Source organism: Phocoena phocoena, chromosome 15 (assembly GCF_963924675.1).
Source record: "Phocoena phocoena chromosome 15, mPhoPho1.1, whole genome shotgun sequence".
In the NCBI taxonomy this organism is placed as follows: domain Eukaryota; kingdom Metazoa; phylum Chordata; class Mammalia; order Artiodactyla; family Phocoenidae; genus Phocoena; species Phocoena phocoena.
In genome coordinates, this window is record NC_089233.1 from 52,760,490 (window position 1) to 52,777,407 (window position 16,918).

At 44.0% G+C, this 16,918-nt stretch overlaps 1 protein-coding gene across 2 annotated transcripts in view; it reads right to left on the reverse strand.

Annotated features, from left to right (window-relative positions):
• Positions 1-14,082, reverse strand: part of PLCB1 (phospholipase C beta 1) — a 686,080-nt gene extending 671,998 nt beyond the window's left edge. For both annotated transcript variants that reach the window (XM_065892597.1, XM_065892598.1), the window contains exon 1: positions 13,643-14,082. In XM_065892597.1, coding sequence (XP_065748669.1) covers positions 13,643-13,741 — 99 coding nt within the window. In that variant the 5' untranslated portion in view covers positions 13,742-14,082. The remainder of the gene's footprint in view (positions 1-13,642) is intronic.
• Positions 14,083-16,918: the final 2,836 nt, after the last annotated feature.

Genomic DNA, 16,918 nt, shown 5'->3' on the forward strand with positions numbered 1-16,918 from the left:
AGGTCCAAGGAAACCTAGCTAAGCTAGTAAGGGAAGCACTGGAATTAAGCCTCAAGGACAGACTCTACACCAAGGTCACTCAACAGTTTCATTACTGATCTGCTAAATTAGGGCTTTTTTCGACATTTGTTTTCCTAATCATCTTCCATGAAATGTTAATATCACAGATATTCTGTATATCTATTTATATGCTGTATGTATTCTGTGCTTTATACAAAATAAAAAGTAAAGAATAAGAAGACTTTTTGTCCCTCAAGAACCATTTTTCATTTGTTTGGAGATGATCTGGCCCCAACTGAGATGGCAACGCTATCCACCTGCACTGTTGAATATGGGCTCACCTGAGACCACGGAGCGCTTGAAATGTGGCGAGTTGGCTAAGATGTGCTATAAGATTTGAAAGACTGACAATGAAAACAAGAATGTAAAGTAGTTAATGAATAATTGTTTATATTAATTATATATGTAAATAAATATATCGGGTTAAACAAACTATATTGCTAAAATTAATTCCAGGGGCTTCCCTGGTGGTGCAGTGGTTGAGAGTCCGCCTGCCGATGCAGGCAACACGGGTTCGTGCCCTGGTCCGGGAAGATCCCACGTGCCGCGGAGCGGCTGGGCCCGTGAGCCATGGCCGCTGAGCCTGCGCGTCCGGAGCCTGTGCTCGCAACAGGAGAGGCCACAACGGTGAGAGGCCCGCGTATCGCAAAAAAAAAAAAAAATTAATTCCACCTGTTTTTGTTTTTACTTTATTAATGTGGCTACTAAAAAATTTAAAATTTCCAGTGTGGCTCATTTTATATTTCTACTGGGCAGTGGAGCTCTAAATCTTCATGAGAAAATAAGTTTTCTCCTTAACAGGGAAATCTTTTTCACAAAGCAAACTTGGTCAGATAATGCCAGCTAGAAAGTTTGGGGATTTTTTTCCATATATGCAGCTACCATTTAGTTTTAACTCCTAATTATTGGGTTGGCCAAAATGTTCATTTGGGTTTTTCCAAATGAACTTTTTAGCCAACCCAATTATACAAAATAAATCTAGTTGCTTCTCTAAGTGTCAATTCTTCAAGTATCTGAATAGAGCCAATACGTTGCTGCCCTCTGAGTTCTACTTTACCAGGTTCAGGTTAGTAATGAGCTAAATTGTGCCCCACCCCAAAATCCGTATGTTCAAGTCCCACCCAGTGCTTCAAAGTGCAACCCTATATGGTTAACAATCTTTACATAGGCGATTAAATTAAAAGGAGGTCACTAAGGGTGGGCCCTAATTCTATAGGATTGGTGTCCTTATAAAAAGAAGAAATGTGGACACAGACACATACAGAAGGAAGATGATGTGACAACACAGGGAGGCCAGCCACCTACAAGCTATGGAGAGAGGCCTGGAACAGATCAGGGTCTTCAGAAGGAACCAACTCCACTAAAACCTTGATCTCAGACCTGCAGCCTCCAAAACTGTGAGAAAACACATTTTTGTTGTTTAAGACTCTCAGTCTGTGCTACTTTGTTATGGACACCCTATAAAACTGATACAAGCTATAACCCATTAAGGCTAATGTCGAGGACCGGCTCGCAGACCCACAGACCCACAGCCCACACGTTGGTGCCACTGTCAGAAAGTCTACTGGCCTAGATTGACCACAATCCTGACTCCACAGTGATTCCGTGTCCTCATGTTGTTAAACAGAAAACACACATGGCTAGAGATGTGCACTTCTCAACTAATCAATGTTACAGAGTCAACAAGGGAAAATAACCAGCCATGCTCCACAGGGATTGCCCAAGACTTGCCTCAGAAAGCAGCAGAGCCAAAGACGGCAAACACATACACAAACAGCTATGTAAGGAAAAAAAATTCCAAGTGTCACAGAAAATCAGATGTGATGCCCAACAAACATCAGCGATGCAGCCCTGACTCTGAAACACACACACGCACGCACACACACACACACACACACACACACACACACACACACACACTAAAGGCAGTCTTGGATGATGGACTGTGAGATTAAGATCAGTGAAGTAAATGTTCTATGTGCATCAGCATGGAAGAGGATTTTCTTCCCAGGGCCTGTCCAGTCTGAAATTTCCCCGAGGAAAGGAAAGCAGAGAAGGGAAGAAGGTCCAGGGTGGAGGATGCAAAACAGTGGAGAGAAGTACCATTAAAAAGTTGCCTTTTACTGACAGGTATACAAATCTCTTTTAACAAAATACAGCAAAAAGCTGGAAGCATGCTCCTTCAAATACCATGCAAGATACTGCAGGCCTATACTAGGGATTCAAATGAAAGTCCAGATCCCCCATCATACAAGGTGCTCAATGTTTAGTGGGGGCATCAGATGAGTAAACCAATCATTTCAGGAAGCTATAGGTCTGGTGGGCTGTGGTTTTAATATGCATTTCCCTGATGACTAATGACTAATGTTGTTGAACATCTTTTCATGTCCCTACTGGCCGTGTGTGTGCGCGCACACGTGCGCACACAGGGGCCCAGTACTTTTTTAAATCAGTTAAGATTTAAATCAGTGGTTTACATTTTAATCAGTGGTTCTGGACCAGGGTCAGTTTTTCACCCCAGGGAAATGTTGGCAATGTCCAGAAACAATTTTGGTTGTTACACTGGGGATTTTGTTACTGGAATCTATTAGATAGCCAGGGATGCTGCTAAACATTCTGCAATGCACCGGCCAAACCCCATAACAAAGAATTGTCTGGCCCCAAATGTCCATAGTACTGAGGTTCAGAAACACAGCTTTAATGGCTTCCTACTGACTTCATGATAAAATTTTGCAGTGGCCTAAGTAGCATATATGCACCCCTTGCCATCCCGCCTCATCTGAGCCACCAAGTGCCCCATTTGCTTATTCTTCCCTGTCCTTCAAAGTCCCATGTGCCTTCCCTCCTTGGGATGCCCACATGTCCTGTACATTTGACCTAATACACTCCCCATCCTCATGTTGGCTTAAGTCCTACTTATAACTCAGGTCTTTCCTTAAACAGAATTTCTCCATGGAAACCTTCCAAACTTCTTATACTCACTTGTACTTTTTTCAGTAGTACTTATCACAATTATAGTAACATCATTTACCTCTCTTTGTTGAGCATCTATCTCCCCCAGCAGAGCACCAACTCCGTGAGGGCAGGAACCAAATCATTTACCATTGTAAATCCACAACACTAGCAAAATGTACAGCTTATAAGAGGCATCAATACAAATTTAAAGTATGAACACTGAATGGGTAGATGGAAGGAAACTGCAGAAAAAGAATCAAGGTAGATTCTGAAAAATATCAATTGGGCTGGCACCCAACAGGTTGCCAGAAGCTGTGGCAAGAGAAATCTCAAAGCAATGGCAAAGGCAGAATAAGGCTTTGGAGGGCAGAGAAGGAGTGAGTGGGATGTTAGGAGAGGAGAAAGTGGGCAGAAGCTGCATGTTCCTTGTGGAGGGAAGGATGAGGAAAAGAGGGCAGTAACAATAGGAGGAAGGTGGAGTGGGGGACATTGGGCTGGATTCTATGTTGGCATTTGTATGACTAAAAAGCATATTTCTATGTTCTTAGAAGAGCCTCAAAAGAAGGGAATCTTTCACAGATACTGTCAAAGGGGAGGATAATTATGAATCCAGAATCCAAAGAAACCAGGAGGCATGGGCTCCAGGACATAGAGCATTTCCAGGGACAGGAGGGAAGGTGGGACCATAGAGGTGGCCCAAGTATATTGAACTAGGAGTGGGGAAGGGAGGATGTCAATAATATTGTCCCAGTAACTTCCATTCCCTCTATACAGAAGAAATAGTGTAGGTAGAATTTTTATTATAACTAATATTTTTAAAACCATATGTCTTTAATATTTTTCTCATTTTGGCAATAAAGCTCACGTATCCATTTTTCTCCTTGTGAATCATTATCCAGATAGAGAGGATGTTTTCACACCCATCAGTCTTTTGCTCTGTCATTCCCAACACTTCTGAATTTCTTTAAGGGCAATTTTCCTTGCAAAATCTCGGTATATGTGTATCTTTTCCAGAAAACAGAAGCCACTTGTAACATTCAGAATGAGAGATGTAAATACATTAAGCATCACAATTTTCAACCAATATCGAATCACAATTGATTACACACTCAGCCTTAAGCCATATTTAGCCCTTATGGGAAATCTGTGCTATGACAGCAATCAGCTCTGTATTGACAATAAATAGTTTGCTTCTTGAACTCACATGGAGAAACCAAAGTTAAGAAGGTCACAGGGTCCCTCAGACTCTGGGAGATGTCAGATGGAATGGAAGGATGGAGGGCAGGGCTTTATAACCAATGCCACACACAGTGTGTCATGCAGGTGTCTTGGGAGCATGACCACCCTCCCTCATGACTGCACACTCCCCCTTCCCATGAACCCACTGTGACCCAGAAACACACCAGATCATTCCTTCATTCCACAAAGATTCCCTGAGCACCAACTCAGTGCCAGGCCTATGCTTTGCCCTAGGGAAGAAGATAAATAACACAAAGCTACAGTCTTTGAGGAGCCCTGGTCCAGTTGTTGTACAGACGAGGCATAACCACCTCCTTGCATGCACCCTCCTGCACTGGCAATCTACATCTGGGCTCTCAATTGACAGCACCTTGAATTCCAAGCCATTCTGCCTCATGTTTGGGTGCAAGTGGCATCCTCTACACTTCCTTCATGCCCACTTTGTCTTTCATCTTCCAACATCAAAGATTTCCCATAGGAAGCCATGGGACCAGTCTTAATGGGCATCCAGCAAAAGACAACATTTGCAAGTATGTTTGGAAGAGAAAAAGATGGAAAAGCACATGTAATGAGTCTTGCCAGATACAAAAGTGCCACTTATTAGGTAATGAAAAAAATGACCTTTGCTTTAACACCATTCCTGAATTACCTTCCGTGAGCATGTTTTACACTGACTGACTGATGTAGAACATTTGTAGACTAGACTGTGCCCTGGTCTTTGTGCCTCAAAGCAGAAATTAAGTTTTCCTATGTTCCCACATCCTACACTGTGGAACAAAAATGGGCTTTGTATACACATCATAAAAATAGCTGTTTTTGAAGACACTAGCAAAGAGGAAGGCATTTGTAGGGTTCTAAGCCTCATTTGTACGAATCCTAAAATCAGGGGGATTCTTTGGAAAAGTCAATGATTCTCTTTCAACTGGTAATCATTTGGATTCGATTAAAAGCCTTTTGTTACCACTGTTTGGGGATATCATGGTAGACTGGAAAAGGTCCTGAATTTAACCAGAAGACCTAGCTTTAAACCTGACTTTGGCTCTAGTTGTGTGCCTTGGACAACTCACCACACACAAGCCCCACTGTGCTTCTATGTAAGATGGGAATAATAACATCTGGCCTTTTCCTACCACTCGAGGTGGTCTTGAAGACTGAAGGAGCATGACTGTAAATAAATAAGAGTGGTTTATAAATATCAGGGCCTGTTATTAGGACTCACTCTCAGTATTGAACTTGAGAGGCAGCATTATAGCAAAACTCCATTTTACTCAACTGTAATATTGAAGGAGAAGATTACATAGGATGTGTGGGTGGTTATTGCACATTAAAACTGAAATTCATGGAATCCTAGAACCATAAAAGGCCGTATTGGGTAGGGGTTAATGAAGAAAACAAAAACCTCTCTGGAAACTCTGAACATAAAGGAGTTTAATTACAGGTACTTGACAGTATCACTAGAAGGACTGGAGACATAGGCTTCAGGCTGAGCCTCTGTGAATGACCCCAGAACATGATACACTGACCCTTGAGAACAGCTGTTGCCTCCACCACATTCAGAAAGGTGAGAGAGAAATCAAGGAGGAACTGCTAGAGTCAAACACACGCCGGCTTAGCTGAAGACAAAGGAAGAGTAATCTGAGACAGGGAGCAGCCACTGTCGCCACTGCCTCTTTATAACCAAACACAGAAGAACGACTAAAGAAGATCATACTTCGTCCTTCAACATCCCACACATCTGTAGAGACAAACCAAAGAATGCAGAGAAGTGGCCTCCTTCACATATCATATAAGTGCATCTCATACTGGTGGAATGAATTTACAGCCAGAATATTAGACGCTGGGGATGGAGACTAAGTGAGATTCAACCAAACAGCAAACCTGAGAAAGCATCCCTGTCAGTATTCTTCATTTTTTTTTTAATCTACGGGACCACTTGCTGACTTGCTCTGGGGTCTTCCTTTTTCAGCTTATATGGCCTCTCCTATAAAATGAATCAAATTAACTTTCCCTTACCTACTTCATAAACAAGTTCCAATGAAAGTTTGATTTTTTAACAGCAAAATAACTTCTTAATCTCCTATGTATCAATGTTATATATTAAGATCCACAATGACTAGTTCAGGTAAAAGTGCTTTGTTAACTAATTCATTTTCCTTAAACTTGTTCATAAAACTTCATTGTGATGAAAAGAAACAAAACACTGAGCAAGTACTGTGAACTAAAAAAGTCCTTGAAATGAAAACCATATGTAGGATGCTTTTAATTCTCTTTTAACACTAAATATTTTTTATTATTTTATAGAATAATGTTTCTCCACTGACAATAATTTAGTTTCTTGATAAATGTATACAGATTTCGTCAACATCAATTATATCTAAGCATATACTTAAGCATTTTTTTCAGAATAAAATTAAAATAAAAATTTCCCCAAATTGAAAATTAACATATGAAGAAAATAATAAAATCAAATATCAGAGCACAAAGAGATCAAAGGGGAAGCCAAAGAGCTCTTCAAGAGTCTAGCCTTCTTTATATGCTATTTCATTTAGTTTTTAACAGAAATCAATAGCTTCTTTAAAATCTCAAGTAAATCTCAGAAATATGTCCTAGTTCCTTTCCTTACTGATATACAGGGGCACTGGCACTGACTGTGGGATGGGACATGGAATAGATGGGGGAAGGGGAGCATTATGAAATCTTTCTGGGCAGATGGAATTTATGATACAGTCTGAAAAGGCTGCTTGAACCTCGTATTAGCTCCAGTAACAGGAAAACTAAGGTCTTCAGTTACAAAATATTTGTTATTTAGGTGAAGACCCACAGCATTAGTCGACAATTCACAATCAATCTCATTCCATTTTCTGCCGGCACTCCTTGTTCATGATAATGTGAAGCAATCTTGATAAAGAAACATTTAACTACAGTTTAATCAAGTTCAATGTAAAAAAGCAAAATGTTCCCGTCCCATTTAAACAGTCATTGCACGTAAATATCATTTGAAGCTATTTACTGATATGCTAAACTTTCCTGGGAAGGATTAGAGATATGCTAATAGCCAGAGTAAATTATCCTACTGCACCATAGGCGGGAATATCAAAGTCAGGCAAGATGCGAGAGAAAAACTACTAGAGAAAATTATATTCCAGAAACAGCACTCTACTAGTCTGCTCTGCTATGCCAATAACAGCCTGTAGGCACTACATTTCCTTGCTCAATTATTACCGTTTTATTCAGCTGCTTTCTCATTTGGGGCATTTACTACACCTGCTTCACTTCCCAGGCCTTACCTTAGGCTAGATAAGGACCTAATCAAGGTCCATCTAAACCCAGGATAAGTCATTTTTGTTACTGTTGAAGAGGGTCCTAAAGCAATAATAAAAATGCTTTAGGCTTTTGTTTTCATTGAAAATAAGAAGAAAATAGCTTTCCTAGATCCAAGACAGGCAAAACCAACCTACGGAGCTGCAAGTCAGGAGAGCGGGCGTCGGGGCCAGAGGGGAGCATTCAGGGGCTTGGTGGGCAGGCGATGCTGTTTCTCCATCTGGTGCTGATCACGTGAGTGTTCATTTTGTGAAAACTGACCCAGCTGGACATGAGATTTGCGTGTTTTACTTCATGAAGGTTACACTCTGATCCAAAGCTTAAAATAGCTTTATTGACTTACTCTGGAAAAGTGATATTCTTACACTTAGATTACAGTAATCACTGTCGATAAGAAATTCACAAAAGCTCTTTGGACATGAAAAAGGGACACATCTGGACATATTTAAGTAATATATTAGAGGGCACCTGCCAGCCCTTCTGGGGGCTGCGTTTGGATCCACCACCTACCAACCAGGACTGTTTCTTCCCTCTTTCCCCTATAGCCTGTCCAAAGTGAATGCTGCTGACTGCCCACCTTGTAAACCCTTCTCCTCTGCTCCCTCATTAATCTTGTCAGTGTCACTTTGTCATCACTTTGGAAACCACAACTACAGATTCTACATAATGCAAAAGTTCTAACTGAGCTTTTGTGTAGGATTCTGGGAAATGTGCAATATACTAACATGATTTTTTATTATTATTACCTGTTTTAGCTGTGGGTTTTTTGGTGGGGAGGGCAGAGTGGTGGAGAGGGGTGAGGGAGTTACTTGTTCAAATCCACAGGGCGCTCAGCACATCCAAACCTCCAAGCTTCCTCAGCCTTCTTCTCAAACAACTTAGCCAGTCTAGCAATTATGACCTTTGAATGTAAGATTATGCTTCTGAGACATGATGTATGATGCGAGACTTACATATATCTATCTATATATAATTTTTTCTTGCTAAATTACAAAAGTTTTTTTAACTGTTTCCTCTTCCTTCTGGGCATCATACCTGTGCACTTACTCTGTGTGTGTGTGTGTGTGTGTGTGTGTGTGTGTTGTGTGTACTCTAAGGTTTTTAAGTAGAAGTAAAACTTAAGAAGTAAAACTGACTTCCTTTAAAGAGAAAGAGTCCTGCATTTTTTACGTAGATTCATTTTCTCTAAAATACCTATATTTTTTAAAAGGGTAAAAAAACTTTTTTTTCCCTTTCAAATCATAAAATATGAAAATCAAAACACACTTTAAAGGGAATGGAAGGAAGGTCTGGATCTTCCCACCTATAGAATAAAAGAGTCATCCAACACAAACTGACCACCTTGATAAAGTTCATGGCCCTCTAATTATTGGGGGACCATCACTTTTAACAACTTATTTTATTGAGTGTTGTATGTCAGGTGCCACACAGAGCAATGCATGTGCCTTCGCTCCTTTAATGCTAACAGTGGTTCTGTGCAGTAGGAGATACTACAATCCTTACATTACACATGAGGAAACAGGTTGAGATGCATTAAGCAATTCACCCACAGTGAGCTCTGAATTTGGAGGGTGAGAGTGGAGAAAAAGAAAACAATCAAATGAGAAGCCCTCCATGCCCCAGAGGTTGTAGAACAAAGACACAGATCTTTAAGAGGAAGGGTGGGCAAACTCAGAAAACAGATTCTCAACAGCTCATTAGAAAGCATAATTGTACATTTGAAAATGAGGAGTTTGAGGCAAATCAGGGTTTGGGAAACCTTTGTCTTTCCCTCCACATCTTGTCCAACACAGAGAAGCAAGAGAGGCCAGGCTCACAATCTCCCAAACTCCCTAGCTGAGATGGAGAAAGTTAGCTCACTCTCAAACACTCTAGTCCTGTACACCCACCTCCTACTACCAGAGACTGATCGTATACAAATGCAAAATGAAAGCAAAGATACAAACACACAATAAAAGCAAGGTGCATCCTTTCATATCACTGGTGAGACACATAGCCACCATAGGTCAGTCCTTTATCTGTTGGCCAAGTTCCGGAGGACAAGGCTTGGCCTTGATGTTCAGACTGTGTATACCTATACACCATTACTAGTTGTTCAAAAATGGAAATATTTCCACATGCTCCCACAGACACTGGGGACCCGCAGACCTTCCCAGGATCAGGCAAAAGCATGGTTCATGCCTGGCCCTGGTGGAACAGGATGTCTCCAGGACTCCACTCCAGCTCCACTGCCCGCCTGCTGTCTGTTGTGATTGGTTAACGCCAATGTCAAAGCTTTTGGCTACCACCCTTAGAGCATCCACAGCCTCACCATGACATTGGTAGGTAGCCAACAGACTATGCAGGGCACTGCGCCCTCTGGGTGACATCCCCCATTCTACATGATGGTCAGGACAACAGGACTGGTGATTATGGTGCTTTAGCCACTCAAAGAACAAGACAGAATCTCTACACAATTCTAAATAGCCCCAAACTCATAATTTTCAAATGTACCATTATGCTTTCTAATGGGCTATTGAAAATCTGTTTTGAGTTTGCCCATCCTTCGGCTTAAAGATCAGAGAAGAGGGTTTACAATTTTTAAGTGAGATCAGATATTTTAAATTATTTCCAGCATTTACTTTTCCTCACTAGCAGATGGGGCACACCCTTGGGGCGGGGGTGTGGGCAGCAGGTATTTCCCAAAGTCAGAGCGAAAAGGAAAAACACAGCAGCCTCCCCTGCTCAGAGGCAGGAAGTCAGACTAGACAGCCTCTCAAGAAGCTTCTCTCCTTCCTTTCCTTGTCTAACACTCCCACTAGAAGCAGACGAAAATGCTGAAAATGTTTCATTGCCTCTAAGAAATTCAAAAGAAATGCATGAATGTGAGTTAAGTCAGCCTGGGCGTCAGAGACACTTCCTAAATATCCCAGAAGACCTAAAAAGATTGTCCACGATTATGTCACTGAGTTTTTTCTACCTCCTAGGTAGGTAGAAAGGTAATAATTGGAAGAATTTCTCAAAATACAACACAGAGATAAAATTAAACTTACAAACCAGTGAAAATGTACACAGGCCAGCAAGATTGTGCTCTCTACCATACTTTCCAAGTTTTTTTCACAAACCTTATCTCAGTGGTTTCAAAGTGTGGTTCCCCAACCAGCAGCATCAGTGCTACCCAAGACCCTATGAGAAAGGCAAATTCCCAGGCTCCATCTCAGACCTTCTGAATCAGAAACTGAGGGTGGGCCCCAGCAGTCTGAACCTTACCAATCCCCCCAGATGTTTCTGATGCATGCTCAAGTGTGAGAAGGGCTGCTTTACCTATCAGCTACTGCCAACTTTTAGATGAAATAGGTAGGAAATGCAGCATTCTCACAGTCTGAGCAAGAGGCAGCAAAGATTCACAGAGGGTAAGTGATTAAGCTAAAGTCACACAGCCAGCTGGTAAAAGAATCAGCAGGTACACCCAGGCCTTTGGACTCAAGATCTAGCTCTCTGTGTCTTCAACACACAGTCTCACTAATATGCAATATAATTAGCCAGATAACCTAAACTGGCTTGACCCTAGAAGGACAAATATGAACGGGGAAGAGTGGAAGGGTGACACCGGGGGAGGAAAAAACCATCCTAAGAAGGTCTGGGTCCCTCTTACTCCACAGATCACCATGGAGACCAAGAAGGCCAACCAAGGAACTTACAGGATAGTCCACTGCATTCCACATAACCTGACTCCTGGGTGCAGTCTGGTTTCTCCCCTATGAAAGATCTGAGATTCCCCTGGCCCTCTCCTTAGTGCCCATATCCTTCCTACCGAACTGCCCCAGAAACTCACTGTTCAATGCTCAGAGGGAGCCCTTCTCACCTTCTGCAGGTGGCGTTTGACTAGCAGCCTCTCTATCACTCTCCCTGCAGCCCTCATAATCTCTGTATCATTGGTGTTCTTGATAATTTTCTGGCTCCTCCACCTAGTATGTAAGGTTGGTAACAGCAGGGGGTTTGCTGATTTCTTCATCACAGCAGGCTCTAATCCAGGGCCTGGCATTAGTAGGTGAGGAAGAAATATATGTGACATAAATGCACATAATAAAAGTCATCTACCTGGATGTATCAAAAAGTGTTTCCACAGAAGAACTTCATTTTCAAAGTGACATATTTTCTTCCAAACAAGACATTCTAGAGAATTATTTTTTCTTCAAATACTTTTTAAATTTTATTTTATTCATTATTATTTATATTAGTTATCTATTTTATACATATTAGTGTATATATGTCAATCCCAATTTCCCAATTCATCCCACCACCACCACCCCCCGCCACTTTCCCTCCTTGGTGTCCATACGTTTGCTCTCTACATCTGTGTCTCTGTTTCTGCCTTGCAAACCGGTTCATCTGGAGAATTATTTAAAATGCAGTTTAAAATCATCTCTGTGAATAAATCCAGAGCTTATCCTGGGATACCCTTCTTATTCTGCATAGTCTCCTTCTCTCTCCCTTGCTCGCTCGCTCTCTCTTCCTTCTGCTCTTCATTCTCTTTCTCAGTAAACCCATCATCATATTAGCTTTCTATCTGAGGATCTCAAGATGGGCAAGACTGCTTTATTTGTTGTTGAACTGCATTTTCTTTGTTTTTCCTTGAGACAGACAAAGCATTTCATCTGTGTCTGAACTTATTGTTTAGATTCTGGAACAATCCATTTACAAAGCATCCGGTCATTAGACTAGGTCAGAAGGAGAAAAGTGTAAAGTCCATAGTAAAAGGATGCCTACAGCATTTAATAACTGGTATGAGCTTTCAAGGAAGCTGTGGGCTCAGCCTCCAAGTCCTGTTTGCACTTCCAAATGGACAAAATATAGACACAGCCCTGCTCAGCTAAGTAACTGGATTCTCTACCTGGAATATTTAAATTGTTTTCAGACACTGGAAAATAGCTTAAGAAGATTAAAGAAAAATACCCTGGAGAATAACAGGCTATAATTTACTAGGTGGAAAATCTTTTCAGCAAGAAGAATGCCTCATTCTCCTATAATTCCTCCTGTTTAAGAGATGTCTTAGTCATTTGGACCCAAATTTCCTTAGATCCAGCAGCTCAGGTTTATGCCCATGGGTTGTTCTTATCAAACCTGTTGAATGATATCTAGGCCATAAAATTGATAAACTAATATCCGAAGATTCCCATGTATTCAGCAAGATTATTAAAGTGTCTGAAGGCAATGAGCGGGGGGCAGGGGGTGGTGGTGGCGGGGGGGATTCACTTGAAGTCCTAGGGTCCAGGGTTCCTGTAAAGTACTGGACTTAGCCCAGCCCCTCCTGGCATAAGATGAAGGTAAACTGAGGTAATGTCCTGTATTCTATTCTGTAGTCTATTTCGAACTGAAGACTCCAGCCAGCTCAGTTCTCAGAAACTTGCCCTCCCGCTTGGCCTGCAGGCCCACCGAGCCCTCATCGACCCTTCAGTTACCCCCTTCTGCTCTTCAGCCCTCCCCTGGTGTGTCCTCCCCAGCCTTTCTCAGGGCCCTTCTCTGCGGAGCCGGGCGCTAAAGTTTGGCATCACCGACCACCTGTCGGCTGGACCGCTGTGTCCTCTGCCTCTGCCGCGTGGGCGCCCAGAAAAGCGCTAAGACGCTGAGCAACCATTCAACAGTTTCGGACTCCCGGGCAGTTCCTTCTCGAAAGGGACCAAAGGAGGTAACAGGGGGTGCGTCTGCGCGCGGAGAGGGGCGCGACTTGTTCACACCGCCGCGCTTTCCTGCGGGTCCCAACTTCACCCTCCCCACTTTCCAAACTGTCAGGACCCGTCACCGGCAACGCCGGCCCCTTCGGCTCCACTGGCCCAAAAGATTTCAGACCTCAGGGGGCGCTGACCAGACCCAGCCAGGACGTCAACTACTGAACCCAAGGACCCAGGAGCAGGCGCCCAGCCGCCGCTGTCGGCCACCCGCCCGGGCGGCGGCGACCTGAGCGCTCCGAAGCCCCCGCGCCCGCCCGGGTGCGCCCATTGCATAACGCACCCCTCGCCCCACCCCCACGAGAGGCCCGCGCCTGCCCCGCGCCCCGCCGGCACCCCCGCCAGCCGCCCCGACTTACATCATCCCACTTGACGAATTTGGTGCCCTTCTTGAGGCTGTCGGACACGCACACGGGCTTGAGTTGCAGAGCGTGTACTCCGGGCTGAGCCCCGGCCATCAGGGCTCATCGGGGCTCCGGGCAGCCCGGGCGAGAGCGGCAGGGACGGGGCGCAGGGCGCGGGCTCCTTTCCCGGTTCCAGAGGCGCTCGCCTCTGCTCCCGCGCCGGTCTCCGCACCTCCTCCGGCGCGGCTCAGCAGGCGGGGTGCGCGGGGGCGAGGCGCCCGGCCATGCTCGGGCGGCACGCGGGGTCGGGCGCCCGCGGTGGATGCGGAGCCTCGGAGGGCAAAGAGCCGCCAAACAGGGCTGCCAGCCGCCGCCGGATACTGCTCCTCGGCCGCCGTCGCCTCCTGGCGTACCATTCAGCACATCCTCTAGACATGGAGGGAGAGCGCGAATGACACACGCTCGGCGCCCCCCCGCCCTGCTCCTTCCCCTCCTCCCTCCTCCTCCCGCCCCCCTTCCCCGCCACCAGCGCTCGCTCAGTCCCTCCTTCCCCCGGCGGCTTCCAGCCCAACTTTGCGCACTGGGTCAGGCACTGGGAAGCGGGGACGCAGCGGCACCTTCCGGCTCCCGGGCTCCACTGCAGCCAACGCCTGCGCCGCCGCACCTCTGAGCATGCCTCGTGCCCTGGTGGCGGGGTGCTGGGGGTGCTGGGGTGTCCAGGAGTCAGGCGTTCCTGGGGGTTTGCTGGGGAACGTGAGCCCGAGCCCGAAAATGTCCTTGGGTCCAAACGGGGTGGGAAAAGGGAGCCGTCGGAGGGAGCGGAGAAGCGACCCACTGCTTTCCCCTGTAGCTGGAGCTCTCCAGCGCTGACCACAAACCAGCTTTTTGAAAAGACAATTATTATTTATTAGTAAAGAGAGCACTTGAGAGGCATGGAGTGAGAGCTCTTTGGGGAAACCTTGCCAGCCCTGAGAATTTGCAGCGCGCTGGTCTTGAAGCCTGGGCATTCTTCGATTAAGTTGTGTTTCTGAGAAAGCAAGCCTATTCTAAGAGAAACAATGCTTTTATTTCCCACGATGACAGAAGGCCCCTGCGTGTGTGTGTGTGTGTGTGTGTGTGTGTGTGTGCGCGCGCGCGTGTATCAGACAGAGACAGAGGAGGAGAGAGAGAGAGGTGTCTAACTGATAGAAACTTGCTCATTTAGGAACATAGGTGTAAGGATGTTTGTACTCATTCAACAAACATTTCTCATTTCTTTTAAAACAAAGAAAGAGATAGCCCCATCAGGGTAGATCAAGTTTAAAAGACCGATAATACCAGTGTTGAGAGAATGAGGAGCAACTGGAAATTTCATCCACTGCTGGAGAGAGTATAAAATGGTAAAGCCACTTGGAAAAACAGTTTTTTATGAAGTTAAACATTTACTTATCATAAAACCCAGAACTTCTACTTCTAGGTATTTAGCCAAGAGAAATGAAAACATATGTTCTCACAGACTTGTTCAATAATGCTCATAGCTTTCTTCATCATATCCCAAAACTGGAAACCACAAATGTCCATCAACAGGTAAATGGATAAACAAAATGTGGTATGCCAAACAATGGAATACTATTCAGCAATAAAAAAGTAATGGGCATACAACCACACAGATAAATCACACAGACTCTAAGCCTTAGTGAAAGAAGCTGGACACAATAGACTACATACTGTTTGATTCTATTTGAGGAATCCTACAACAGGTAAACCAGTCTATGTTGACAGAAAGCAGATCAGTGGTCGCCTGTGGCCAGGAGTGGCAGAGATTGACAGGGAAGGTGAACCAGGGAACTTTTGAGAGCGACGAAAATGTTCCATATCATGTGTGTACACAGTTGTCAAAATTATAGAACTGTATACCTAAAATGAGTATGTTTTATTGTAAGTAAATTGTACCTCAATAAAGCTGATTTTAAAAAAGAAACAGAATATGAACAAAGAAAGAGAGAAACATTCTTTTCTCTTAAGTGTTTGTCTTTTTTCCTCTGCCCCAGAGGCTTCCAAGGCCCAATGTTTATAAACTCGGTCAAAATATTACCCAAAATCTGATGGGGAAATTTGCTGTTAAATATTTCAATGCATTCAAAACATATGTGTTAATTAGCGGCTGTATGCTAGGCACTATGATAATCACCAAGGATAACCTGGTGAACATGACCCCAGACTCCTGCTCTTTTGGGGGGGCCTTACCTGGTCCTTGGAAGCCACTTGCCACAAAGAATCTCTTTAAAGACTGACTTGTTTCATTTTGATCACATGTCCCTAAACTAAAACCTGAGTATATTGTCCAAAGACTCTCTATCCAGTGGCCTTGGCTTGCTAAGTGCAGAAAGCACCATCACATTTTCACACTGCTTCTCTTGAAAACAGCAACACAACTCTACTTCTAGCATTCCTGCCCTTCTCAATTGTGCTTATAATTCATCCTACCAGACTTGTTCTTTTCTCTTCTCTGTTCTCTCTTTTATTTCTCCACCGCCCTCAGTTTTGTACTGAAAAGATTATTGGCCAAATAGGCTTAACAGCAGAATGATGTAGGAAGGCAAGATAGACCAGAGATGTGCCCTCTAGAAGATGAGTTTGGAGGATTAGAAATGGGCTCTAGGCTAAATGAGAAGGTAGAATGAGGCTCTTCGTGGTGGCTGATTGCATCATCTCTCTCTGTTCCTTGTCCTTCTCTGTATCCACACACTTTGCCATGTGACCTTATGGTGACCTGTGTATTTATTCACCCCATTGATAATGGCTAATGAGATGTTAGAAGATGTGACCTAAGAAAAGGCTTGGAAATATACTTGTGAGGATGGGTGGGAAATATCCGTGCCCTCTGGGGTTTCTGGCTATTACCATGAGAAAAACACAACTCAGAGAGCCATAAGGGGAAGATGTAGGCCCGATCTGCAGCCTAGAGGCAAATCCAACAGAACCCATCTGAGATCTGTCAGAACCCAGACAACCTGCAGACTTATGAGCATGACAATATATGCTCATTGTTGGATCCACCGATCTGGCCAGGGACTGGGGGATCATTTATTATGCACCATTATTGTGGGAAGTAGCTGGTTGAGTCACTCATCTAGTATTCTTGATCCTTCCCAGCTGTTGCTTGTTGCTGTGAATGTAAGGAGAATAAAGCTGTAGAATTCTGAACAGTGTTTGTCTTCAAGACAAGCATGGACTGTGGGAACTCCTTCTGCCAGCAGAAGGATGCAGTTTGAGCCAGGAGAGCTGTGCAATAACCCCCTTCAACATGTA